The sequence below is a fragment of the Sprattus sprattus genome (genome assembly GCF_963457725.1).
Source record: "Sprattus sprattus genome assembly, chromosome: 2".
Lineage (NCBI taxonomy): Eukaryota > Metazoa > Chordata > Actinopteri > Clupeiformes > Clupeidae > Sprattus > Sprattus sprattus.
The window spans coordinates 55060597-55074469 of record NC_137921.1 but is presented as its reverse complement, the minus strand read 5'-3'; the positions used below and the strand labels follow the sequence as shown (position 1 = coordinate 55074469).

Below are 13873 nucleotides of genomic sequence, written 5' to 3'. Positions count from 1 at the left end.
TTTGTGTGTGTGTGTGTGTGTGTGTGTGTGTGTACGTGTGTGTGTATTTAGTCACACTAGTTGTGTACCTGTACATTGTATGTGTGTGTGTGTGTGTGTGTGTGTATTTAGTCACACTAGTTGTGTGTGTGTGTGTGTGTGTGTGTGTGTGTGTGTGTGTGTGTGTGTATTTAGTGACACTAGTTGTGTACCTGTACATTGTGTGTGTGTGTGTGTGTATTTAGTCACACTAGTTGTGTACCTGTACAGTGTGTGTTTGTGTGTGCGTGTGCGTGTGTGTGTGTATTTAGTCACACTAGTTGTGTACCTGTACATTGTGTGTAAGCGTGTAGTTGTGCTGACTGCTGATCTTGTGCTGCTTGTGCTCCTCAGAGGCAGGTCCTGATGATTCTGTACCAGGAGTGGTTCCGCGTTTCCAGCCAGAAGGACTCGCAGGCAGATGCCGTCACCCTCTACCTGAGAGAGGTGGGCAACGCCACGCCCACCCTCCTCAGCTACATCATCAACCTCGCAGACGGCAACGGCAACACGGCGCTGCACTACACCGTGTCCCACTCCAACTTCCCCGTGGTCAAACTGCTCCTGGACACAGGTGACACCAGCAGCCTGCACCAAAACACATATCCATGCAGACTCGCATCCACATGTGATCACAGCTTTAAAACAGCACAAAGAGGTCACTAACATTGCCACTCAACCACATTTTATCCTGTATTTTCTGCAACCTGATTGCCACAGAGAAAAGCTAATACTGTCTCAGTGTCCGCTCTTGCCCTAGGGCAACATTTGACATGAATGTGAATACGCCATTTTTGAACATACGCATGCCTCGATGCATATATCCCCTCAGAGCTGTGCGAAGTAGACCACCAGAATAAGGCAGGCTACACGGCCATCATGCTGGCTGCCCTGACTGCCGCAGAGAGCCCAGAGGATGTGGAGGTGGCCCAGCAGCTCCTGCAGAAGGGCAACATGGACGCCCATGCCAGCCAGGTACAGCCATGCCCAATGATGAAGTAGTACACAAGAAAACGCTTTTTTGGGGCGTGACACAATTCAGTTCTAAGAACGATAGAAACCATGTAAAGTGTTCAAATAAATACATGAGTGGTGTTTTGTCAACTAGGTATTTAAAGTTTGTAGGAGTTCGGCAAACCATTTCCTGTTCATTTCCATGGCCTCACTAAAACCTCCAGTGATGCAGTTTCATATCAAGGAATGTTTGATACCAAAGTGAGGAAATGAATAGTGAATAGTTCAGCTCAGCTTTCATCCTCTGGTAAAGGAACTAGTTTGATGCATTAGTTATACTTACTACTGTATTTCAGCGTTGCTACATGTAGAGATATCAGCACAGTTGGTTCATTTATTTATTAACATGCTAAGAAATGCTTGCAGTCCCTACATAACAGATTGATCCAAATGAATGAGTTAAGTTCTCATGTGTACATTAGCATGTAGTTAATCGTTCAAGCAAGCTAACCACATGGGCAGCCATACAGCATGTCTCAGTGTGTGCAGTACACTGTGTACACAATAGTGTTGAGTTCAGTGCCCATGAAATCCAAGAGGCCCTGCATTTACTGCTCTGCTAGTTAGACTGATCGAAGGTGTCGGCTGTAAATAATTAGTTGAACATAAATATGGTGGTGTTATCACTCCCTCTGATTAGTGCTCTCTCAGGGAACAGATAAGATGTTAACAAGTCTCTATCCGATGCCATAGAGTGATCTGCTTGGACAGGCAACAACAGGACGGTACACAACCTACATAAATCCTTTGTCTCGTTTCCTTTCAACCAATGACTTTCTGCTATTCCCTGCTAGTGAACTGAGATTGTACCAAGCGGATAGCAGATCTTAACTGTAAATGAATCTACGTTTGTGGGTTCCACTGTGTACTGCTGGTAACTGGCCGCACATTGTGATCTGGAGAGGCAGCATGATGACCACTGGCCCATTCTCTAACACCCCCCCCTGCTAGGTTCATCTGTCTGAGTTTGGGAGTGTTAGTGTTAGTTCAGTACCCGTGAGAAGCCCTTCCATAGAGGGAGTCTCTCATTGTGTGCAGAGGGAATCCCAGAATTAAAATGGAAACAAGCTACACAGCATCTGGCTAAAAATAGTGTCACAGTCTAGCTTTGAAAGAACTGTGTCATACCCTGTGTCATTGTTTACCTCAATTGAAAGTGTACTGCATGAAAGGAATGAAACAGAGGCATCTTTTCAATAACATTTATTAATGAAATTCTTCACATTGCAGGATTCTCACTCTTTTAACTATTTTCCTCCTAACGGCTTGCCTCTTGTGTCTGCCCCACTCAAAATAATGACACACTTAAGTAGTGTGACTATTGCAATGTACCCTGAATAACTGTGACTGAAACACATTGCATGTCAAAGTAATTCAGTTTAATATCTGATTTGTTATTCACATTAAAGTTATTCACTAACCACAGCTCCCCTCACTTCTGGAGATTTAATGTCCTTTTTGCATGTCTATATAAGTCAGTATCCCTATTCAATTCAGCCAAAACTCTTAACACAATAACAGGCTAATTTACATCTTATCGTAAAATAGTCCCAGAGAGTGAGACCAAACATACCTGCATTTCATTTGAATGTAGGATATTGAAACGGAATTGATTATGCAATGTGAGTAATGTACATGATTATGTATGTAATTATGTAATATTCTAATATGTTCTGCCCTGGAGCAGTTCAAAACAATCCCGCTCTAATTCTTGTATACCTTCATCTCTCTCTTTCTCTCTCTCTCTCTCTCTCTATCTCTCTCTCTCTCTCTCTCTCTCTCTCTCTCTTTTTTTTTCCCCCCTTGCCCTCTCCTCCTTCCGTCTCCTCTGGCGGATGTCCAGACGGGGCAGACGGCTCTGATGTTGGCGGTCAGTCACGGTCGCACTGCGATGGTGCGCGTGCTGCTCAGTTGTGGCGCGGACGTGAACGTGCAGGACCGTGATGGCTCCACCGCGCTCATGTGTGCCTGTGAGCATGGCCACGTCGAGATTACACGGATGCTGCTCAAGCACCCCGGCTGTGACACCAGTCTGAAAGACAAGGTAAAGGCAAAGAGACAAACACAACCCCTATGAAATTATGAATGGAACCCATCGCCATCTGGTGGCCAAGAGTGTTCAGTGCAACTCATCCATAACAGGAATTGTTGGGAAGGATGAACACGTACTGTTGTCCAGTTTCTGTTCAGTCCTGATGAGGAAGAAAATGGTCTTACACTTTCAGAGTACAAAGTGTAAACCACATGACAGTGAGGTTGTGCTGGCAATAGCCACTAAGTAAATCACTTTCTCTGTAACAAATCGTTCTGAATTAGATACACTATAGATTATGTACCCTTTTAGAGTAGTGGACCTGCTGTTTGATCATAGAATAGGCTCTTTTCTCCTTCTCTTTTCCTCAGCAAGAGATGAGAAGAACATTGCAGTATGACCCTAAAACATACCTGAGTTGTTTAATTAAGTCACCTGAAATCATTCTGAATTGAATTAAAGCCAGGCTGTCAAATCACTGCCAGAATACGTAAGAATGGCTGAAACAGTGGAAACCTTTAAAAGTGCACTTAAGACATACCTCTTTAATCTCGCCTATCACTTGCTGTAATATTTAACTGTTTATTTATCCCTGGAAAATGTGTGTCTCTTTACAAGTGTTTGTTACCCCCCCCCCCCCCCCCCCTTTTTTTTTTGCTTCTGTGAGGCGCATTGTGTACAAAGTTTGATTTGATGATTTGATCACTGACAGTCTCTCTCTCTCTCTCTCTCTCTCTCTCTCTCCTGTTTCTTTCTCCATCTTCTTCTGTAGGATGGTCACACAGCACTCTCTGTGGCCACTCAGGCTTCCCACATGGAAGTCATTGACCTCCTGAAGGCCCACACAGACACACAAACCCTGCAGGCCGCGGCTCCCCACTGAGCCAGGGGAACCTGGACGACATTCCTCCTCTCCAGGGAAACAACAAGGACAAAGGCTGCTTTCACCAACCAGCTGCCTCCGTCCACCTTCCATCCAGCAGGCCTCTGCAGACCTTCACAGGACACGAATCACAACCTTACCGGTATTCCAGAGCATTGGCCAACATTCCTATGGGACTAATTAGAACCTGGCAGATTGCCAGTGAGAATCAGAATTCCGTATGCCAGTCTGAGGGGCTCGGTGGCCGTGGAACAGGGTCCTGGTTGCCGAGAATTCCAAGGTCTTTCTGCTGGGATCCAAAAGCAGAGGTCATGACGCTTCCTTTGATACACACATAACTCCTCTTCAAGCTCTTAAAATGGACCAGGCAGGATCCACTGATTATGGTCTTTTTTTTCACAGCTGTTCTTTTTTACCATTTACAATTGTTATATTTTTGTCAGATAAGCCATCACCAAGGCTGAATTCTATTATCGATCCACATTATTTATTTTGTATTGCACTTTGTTTGGGTTCAGTCCGTTCAGTTTTGTGTGCCCATTCTGATTACAACCTGAGAACTGACTCTCAAGTCTTCCAGTATGAAGGTTTTGCAGTTGGGTACAGCCAGGTAGGTTTCTAATCAATGAATGCATAGTCATGTGAATGACACCAAAGGAGCTGGACAAACAGGATGAGCTACAGCCAGTATGCTCTACAGGATGGTATAGGAGTCCTACAATGCCAAGATGGGTGCTCTCTAAGGTGAGAGGGGAAAAGTATTTGTACATTAGCCCTCTTATAAAATCAGGTATGAAAGTAATGTGTCCACCGTCCATTAAAGTGCAAGTTAATGGAAGGTGAAAGACTGAAAGCAAATAGCAATGTAGCAAACAGGTTTCTTCACAAGTCCATGAAAGGAAATGAAAACACAATGAAGCCAAAAAGCAATTTTCATGCAGCTTGCCATTTTCATCCTCTAGTAATGAGACCCATTTGAGAACATGGTCACAAAGACACTAGGAAGCTATTCCCTTGATTAAGAATGAGTTTAATCCCACAGAAAGATGTTCTATCACATGAGTGGCTTTATTTTCATAACATTCACATTATGAAGGCATACAACTCTGCTTCACTGGGGTCTTTAGTGCTCTGGTACCCAAGTCCAAGATCAGCAGTTAAGTGCAGGCCGTGCACATGCTATCTTCAGTCCAGTCTAATCGTTTGGAGCATCAGTGAATGTAGGCTATGACTCACAACACCTGTGTGGATATAAAGCTGATCTGTCCATTTTTGGCCTTTCAAAAAAAGGCAAACCTGGACAGAAATGTTAATATGCCACGATATAAGGGCGTCCTTTTTGTGCCCTTTTGTGTTTCTTTGTAGAGCAAAGCCAGAATCCAGTGCAAATCAATTCAGTTGTACTGTATGAAGTACAGGGTTTTCTAAACTATCAAGTCTAACACACGAACAGCTAGCTTTAAGATGTACCATGACAATATTATGCCCAGATGAATATAAAGTCACTTTTGAAATCCCTCCATTATTCACACGTTTGAAATACCTGTGCATTTCTCTCTTTGTCTTTCTGTCTCTCTCGCTGCCATTATTTCATCATCATCATCATCATCATCATCCATCAGCTTTTCTGTATCTCCCCATGCTGCCACTTGTGTCCTTTCCATCCCTCTCTTTCCATGTCAGCAATCTTACAGCACTCTCTCATTCATCTGGATGGCTACTATTAAAATCTCCACTCATAAACTGTTCCACAATCAGTTGCAGCACAACTTGCACAAGTGTAAAATGAGTTGCACAGGCAAAACATATGTGAGATGATGGCGACAAGAGTATATTTGAACAATAATTAATTCTAGAGAGAAAGATCTATTAAATAGAGCAAAAGATTGTTTCCTCCTGCAAAGCCAAGACATTACGAAAGACTTAAAGAGCACATAGTTCATTCCCCACCCTGAATGATCTGTATTCCCATGGCGACGGTCCAAAATGTCAATCATATTTTTTTAAATACCAGCGACAGTTATGTCTGGCTTTGGATGAAGAAACGCATACTGATGACAAATCATTATCTCTATTAAAAAAGTATTTATTTTAAAGTCTATATTTTATAAATATATCTATATATGCATGGGTCAAGTGTTGGAATTTAACATGTATGAATTCAATTCTGGTCTGGTCTTAGCCTCTAAATCATGTCTATGTAACAAAGAAGATGTTCTCAAGAAGGGAGGAGTTAATAGTTGTTTGCTTGTTTTATACTTTGTTTATTTTTATATATGTTGTCTCCCTCCTTTGAGGCATCAGTTGCAAGGTCAAGTTCACTACAGTGGCTCATTGGTTAACCTCAAATATGGGAAAGTGCATTTTCCCTCTGGTTTCTTGGTCATGATAAAAAAGAAGGTTGTGCATTACAGGGCTGAAACATTTCAACTGGATGTCAACTTGTACAAATCAGTACTGATTAATATTATTCCTAATATATTATGGACCTGATGTATCCTAACCATTTACATAATAGAATTCTAAATAAACAGGAAACCTTGTTTGTCATGTTCTGTTTATTTTACCTCAACATCAGGCAACCATGAACATACAATGTAGATTTCACATTGCAGCAACAGCATACAAGGGTATCACTAAACATTCTCTAAACCTTGCTCTGTTGTCGGGTCATACATATGGCTAAAGATGGCATGCTTGGGGACTATCTTTCCCTCACCCCTGTTCATATCCAGTGTAACCTGTGTATGTCATATTAAGTGATGTATTGTTAGCCTACTGGGGAGCAGAAACAATGGCATACACTACAAGTGAGATCACTTTCTCTGGTTAAAGTCACTTTCACTGATGTATTAGTTATATGGTCATTTTATTTGTTTGACAATTCAATTCAAGCACGGAGGAGACTGGGGCAAGGAAAAACTCTTAACAGGAAACCTTGAGCAGAACCTCAGGTCAAAGGGGGGACCGATCTACTTGGGGACAGCTGTGTGAAGAAATAGATATAGAAAGGGAAGGGAGGTGAGGAGGAGAAGAGAGAATCTGGAGCAAGCAAATGGATTCATACACATCAGAGGATAAAACATATCAGCAAACCTGTGTCATATGTACTTGATACATACATGATTCTAAGAAACATAGAAGAAGGAATATACATGAAATATTTAAAGGTAAAAGGTCCAAAGTTGGATGGCATAGAAAGACGGTCGGGAGCTGTAGTCATCGGTTTGAGACTGTAGTTTGACCAGGTCCAACAGGTAAGTGCGGAATGTATAAAGTGTGGGAAACCGCTGCAAGTGATTGTGTTATCATGTGAACGTGTCTGATGCAGGTACAGCGGTTGGGGAGATGACTGAAATGCAGCTGAGAGAGTGATGTGACAGGCTGAAGCGGAGGTGGGTGAATCCAAAGATGAACAGGGGGGTGTGTCCGGAGCAGAGTTCAGCGCAGACGTGACAACAATACCTTGTTAACTATATTGAAGCCATAAGATGTCCACCTCAGTGTACTAGACTACATCATGTCCCGTACAAATGAGTACATGGTTATAAGTCACAACTCATAATGAGTTAAACAGAAATTAACTTTCATTCCACGTGGTTCTACTTGCTGGGGGCTTTTTTGATGTGTCAAATCTTTTGGCTACAAATATTTTGGCCTAAATAAGTAGAGAGCCCTTGTTCAACAACCTGGTAGCAGAAAATTCCCAAAAAAGGAAGATTAACATTTTAGAGGGTAACCAAAAATAAAAGCTATTGTTAATGTAAATAAAGATAATTTCCAAGGCCAAGGTAATGATTGTATTAATTCCTTAGGAATTGTGAAGAATGGCACTGTTGTACTCCATTCTGATTGGTCCTTAAAACATCACCTGTAACATTTCACACAGCTGGCATCTAACTCAAACACATAGGACAGGCTTCCCAAATGGACTCAGGCCATTTTGGGTCTCTATATGTGTCTGACAACAAGAGTAAACTGAAAGTCCATCAAACTATATTTGGTTCTCTGAACACAATATGGCCTGTTTCATGAACCAAAACCTGTAAGGAGTGCTGTTGCACTACCTCCAAACCTACGACATGCATAGTGTGAGCATATATTGATGGGATAATACATGTGCATTACTACTACTGCTCAGCACACTGGATACCATTATTCTGTGTAATACTTTATTTTGGTAGCTGTGTGCTCACTATAAGTAGGCTACTTTACACTGCATCTATCTCCCCTCACCCCTGGTCTGTGACACTTCAAGATTCAGAAGGATTCAGAAAAACAGGCCTCAAGTGCAAGCAGGCATCATTGCCGAGTGGCAAAAGAGGCAATATCCTTGCAACTGATGACACTTGGGACCTCGCACAATCAAGTTAATCAAATCACTTAAGATTATATCACATTATAACAATGAATAGTTGTTGCGTGCAGAATGCAGCCAGTTGAATGTGTGAATTGTAATGTCAATTGATTTTTTTTTTAAAGTACACGGTTGATCTCATAACAAAGATGTAAATAGGCCTTTGGCTTACATTATCAAATAATTTCAGAAATTGCGTTTTTCCGTTATGGACGAAGCAGAGCAGAAAAGAATGAAGCCTTAGTAAATAACCCATCAGGTTGTTAAGAAACAGTTTGTGCCAATCATCGGGAAAATATACGGGCTAAGATGAATTTAACACAAAGACTCCTTAACGGTAGTCTCACACTTTGTTCTTTGTAATATATGCAAATCACTCGCACCTGCAGCCAGGGTAGTTTTCAATACACCTATGCGGGGGAACGGACTCTGAAAACATATCAGACAGCAGTTGATCACGCATCATCTTCATGCCCAAAATATTATCACAAAAGCCGATTCTATGAACGACAACAACGCTGGGGGTTTTGTGCGTGCCTAGACTGATTAAAGACATTTGTCGATTGTCCTTCTCAGTAGACTATTGGCTGGACTATGAACGTCGTCACGGGGCGGCCTGTCTTTTTGGAAAACAAATTGTTTGTACTTCAGGACCGAGTGACTGACGGTAAGGTTGACAGAAGTTGGCGTGCACTATGAAAACCGTCATGGTGGAGATGATTGAGATGAAACTTTTCGCTTCACTTGGGTCACCTTTATATCTTTGGACAGCCGATAAGGACACCAAATTTGTGTTGGTATGCTTGCATTATATTTTATTACATTTTTAGTAATGGGAGATTTGAGCTTTTTGTCCAGATTTAGAACCGAAACGCACACACAACTGTTTGCGGTTAAAAGTCAGTGATGGTAAATAACTTTTAGATGTGTTTCTCCTAGACAGTCAAACGTATTTCTTGTTTGTTAAAAGTTGTCTGATCTGTAGTCTACAATTTATTTCTAGCCTGAACTATTAGTCTGCATTGTTGGAAAGAAAGAACGTGATTAGGGGTCAGAATTGATTGGGGTTCATGTGAATCAGTGACTAGCCACTGGTTTGAAAACAAAGTAAAAAATACTTACATTTTTTTGCTTATGCCTGTCTGCTCCGAAGCATTGTTAACCTAACTGCTGGTAGCCTAGTCTTGAAGACCCTACAAAATGCCTTAAAATAAAAATAAAAATAAAGCATTTTGATTTAATGGGATATTTTACCTTTACAAGTATAGATTTCCTTTACCTTGCATACCTTTATCCATTGTTTATTCAGGTAACTGTTATCATTTGCAGAACAGCTGTTTAGGCTGTTTGGTGTCTCCCATGCAGATTCAGTTATGGCCTGGTGATATAATGGTGCTTTTTCTGTGCCCTAGAACCAAACAAAAACACCTGAAGTGCCTCCTAAGGACAAAATGATTGAGGAGGCATTGGTTAAACAGAAGGGAAAAGATGCACCGGCAACAATTCACGTGGAGGGGGAAGGCAGCCCACCAGAGAAAGACCCAATCCTAGCTGAGGAGGCTATTGAGATCGAGATGGAGGTCTTTCACCCCTTTAAGGATGATATCATGGGTGTCGAGTCTGGACACCCTTCAGTTTTGTCTCCTGTAAGTCTTCCATTCAAGTCTTCAAAAGCTGATCGCTTTGTTAAATAGGGCGTGGTAGCCTATCAGAACTAGTTGCCTTACTATGACAGTGTACGTCCCTTGTACGTCGCTTTGTAGGTACGTCTGCTAAATAACTAAATGTAAATGACCGTAACATCAGTTGCCCAGGCCCCATGCTTTTGTCAGATTTATCACTTTGTTAGCCTAAAAAAAAGCCTCTGCCAGCAGAAAAGTTTGCATAGAAAGTTGCTATACATCCTGCATATATATCCTTCATCCATGAGGGCCCTTGAGTTTTGTATTAGTGGCATAAGCTCCCGTAATGGCTAGCCATCCTACCAGCTGATAAACCCTAGTCTGTTGGACTGTATTGTACCAGACAGCCACACCCACTTCACTTAAACATCCACATCATCTCCAGCAACTGGCATAACTTTAGTTATTTTTACCGGAGTGTTTTCTGCTTCTTTTTGTTGTAAAATCTCAATCTTACTGTAATCTCTACATTACCATGTATAGTGCATCTTTCACTTGTCTTCAAGTCTCCATTTTCATAAATCCCAAAACATTTCATTTTAAGGACCCAGAGAAACCGCCATTGCCGCCCAAGTATTGCAAACCAAACAAACCCAAATGGCGAAGGAGGGAAATTAAGCCTTTTGGTTTGGTGGTGAAAGATGTCATCTGTCTCCCCTCTGAAACATACATGAAGCAGGATGACCTGTACCGGGTGCCCAACAACAGGAAGAGGGAGAGTTTGGCCTCCATGGGGCTTGTAGCCAGAATAACAATAGACTCGTCTTGGCTTAGTGAGGAGATGGGGGGCCGCCTGGCTTCACTTTTCAGGCACAAATTCTGTAGGCGCCATGTGAAGAAATTCCAGTTCACATATTTACAGGTAATACATATTTCCCATATATTTGCCCTTGTATAATTGAACACTTCTTTGCACCCCATGTGCAGCTTATTATATAGCAGCAATTAAGCCACACCATGATTCTAAACCTGTATATAGCTTTTAGAAACAATTAGAACTTTACATCTCCAGCATAATGTAAGCCATTTTGTTTTTAAGTGTTAGCTAAATAGGTAAAATGAATAAATAAAAGCGAAATTAGTTCATAAAGGATCGTTTTGTTTTTAGTGTTTTCAGGGTTCCCGTGTGCTTTTTGATCCCAGTTTACCAGAGCAGTCTTGGACTGCTCAGGAAGTTCTCAGGATTTGTGAAAATGGCGCTCTCTACATTCTGAGTCATCATGATCTGTTAGACACTGTGGTAAGTTGTATGTTTGTTCAAACCTTCCAACATTTAGTTGAGTGTTAAATCAATTTTGCCATCACTGAGATGAACAGAATCAGTATTTTCAACAAGACATTTAGCAAAATCATCACCTCAAGTTGTTTAAGATCAATGTATAGCTGTATTTATTTGCTTTAGAAAATTAAACGTGCCTATCTTTCATGACAGAAAAACTTTTCAGACCCTTTGAAAGCCTGCTGACTCCCTGCTGATCATCTACGGGGTTTAAAAAAAAAAGACGAAGCTGAGGAGGCAGCCTACTACTACTACCAATGTCCTTGTGTTTGTGTGTTACACGATTGGGTCTCTCTCACAGGGACAGCCTACTACCAATATACTTGTGTGAGTGCGTAACACGATTGGGTCTCTCTCACGAGACAGCCTACTACCAATATACTTGTGTGAGTGCGTAACACAATGGGGCCTACTACCAATGCACTTGTGTGAGTGTGTTACACGATGGGGCCTTCTACCAATGGACTTGTGTGAATGTGTTACACGATGGGGCCTTCTACCAATGGACTTGTGTTAGTGTTTTACACGATGGGGCCTTCTACCAATGTACTTGTGTGAGTGTGTTACACGATGGGGCCTTCTACCAATGGACTTGTGTGAATGTGTTACACGATGGGGCCTTCTACCAATGGACTTGTGTTAGTGTTTTACACGATGGGGCCTTCTACCAATGTACTTGTGTGAGTGTGTTGCACGATGGAGCCTACTACCGATGACCTTGTGTGAGTGTGTTACACAATTGGGCCTTCTACCAATGGACTTGTGTGAGTGTGTTACATGATGGTGCCTCTCTCACAGGAACAAGCTTTTTTCTTTTTTTTAGAATGGATTGAATTGTATGAAAAAAGTGGGGTGACATGCAAACACATTTACAAGACATTTTCCTTTTAAAACAATGTGAGATCTTATTTATTTTTTTATTTTATCAATAAATATCGTTTTGTACTTGACCCCAACAACTGACTTGTGTACAATGGCAAACATGAGCCCATTCTGCAAGACCCTATGGTTCAAAAGTGCTCCCTTATATTTTCCAAAATAAAGAACTCAATAAACCAAATATGTGACCATTTCGACGGTCAATGCAAGTTCTAGTCGATCATGTTACAGTGTCGATGCATTTCACAAACTTTCAGATACAGGTTTAATTGTTTTGGTTTTGTGCCTTTAGGAGAGACGGGAGGAGCAAGTACATTTGTTGAGTGGATTTTGTGGACATCTGTTAAACAAATAAGAGCTCTCTCAAGAGCTACTGAGCGCACTCTGAATACGTAGGATAAAAAGTTGCAAATGGTACTGGTGTTGTCAGCCAGGGTGAGAAAATAAGGAGAAACTGCTCAACATAGGTGCAATCATTGATAGGCCTACTACAGCATCAGGCTCGAGGGGCAAATCTGTGTCAGGGCTGGAGATGAGTCAAACCTCAGATTTAAACTTATTTTTGCTGGACAGCCAATTACAGTGATCTCTCTCACCAACAGGCTCCGCCGCAAATTCAACATGCTCAATCAGCCTAAAAAGCCACCGACAGAAAGACAGGTGACCAACTAATGCCAACGGTGCACGACACACCCCATAAACTAGGGCCACAGGCACTTACCGATGGCCTGACATTGGCTGACCATTCATAGAATCAATTGAAATGTTCAAAAAGCTGCTGTAGTGACACATGGCTGACATCATTATCACAATTGTTTGACAGATGAACCATGGATCAGGAGAGATCCATCTGATATAGCACTTAGTGACTTGTGAGTTATTGGGGTTGTTTGACCCTTGTTGGTTGGTAGAGAATCTTTTAAAAAACTTCACTACCATTCACCATTGCTGTTGTTTACTTAAATAAGCACTGCTACTCCACGAAACTGGACCAAATTCCCCCAAGTTTGTGCCCAATCCAATATTTTAGTTGAGGCTCATTGAGACTAGGAAATAACAAAGATAACAGCAGATATAGTTTGGAGTACCATGTGTCAGATTGACTTTTGGTGAGCTTTTGACTCTAGACTATTGTGTTGTCATGAGTGATTTAATTATCTTCTGGGACTTCAGTCTGCATATCAACATACGCAAGCTGATAAGGGTGAAATCCAATAACAGAAACTCAGTCGCTTTTTGTACAATGTGCTATTGAATGAGGTTCTTCAGAAGGCAGTCTCCTATTGACTCCTGTGTGCACACTGAGCCAAAGGCTGAAATACAAGGTTGGTCAACCCTTATTTCCTCTCCATAAGATGCAAGTACAGAGGAAGGAATTGAGACCAACATATTTGTATGTATCACCTCTGGGGGAAAAAGTAGTTTTCACCACACATTTCATACAGAAAACAAGTCCCCAGGACTAAATAAGATCAGGCAAAATACTATACACATACAAAATGTCAGATGCTGTTTATTGACGGCAGCAGCACGCAACATTGTGAACCAAGAGGAAGGAACAGTTGACATCCCAGGACCTCCAGCTCTCCATTCATGTGGAGTAAGAATAGTTTCAAATTCACAAATAAATGTCATGCAATTCACAAATCTATTTTGCGACTCGCAAATAAATGTAACACAATGTACAAATAAATGTCACGCGATTCACACATGTAAACATTTATTGACA

The 13873-nt window shown here is 41.6% G+C and overlaps 1 protein-coding gene across 1 annotated transcript in view; it reads left to right on the top strand.

The window, feature by feature from the left end:
- The window catches only part of kank4 (KN motif and ankyrin repeat domains 4), a 48650-nt gene extending 42177 nt beyond the window's left edge, over positions 1 to 6473 (top strand). Inside the window, exons 8-11 of the mRNA XM_080833379.1 lie at positions 373 to 592; positions 851 to 993; positions 2876 to 3076; positions 3837 to 6473. Of these exons, the coding sequence (XP_080689505.1) occupies positions 373 to 592; positions 851 to 993; positions 2876 to 3076; positions 3837 to 3947 (675 nt within the window). The 3' untranslated portion in view covers positions 3948 to 6473. The remainder of the gene's footprint in view (positions 1 to 372; positions 593 to 850; positions 994 to 2875; positions 3077 to 3836) is intronic.
- The last annotated feature ends 7400 nt before the right edge of the window (positions 6474 to 13873 follow it).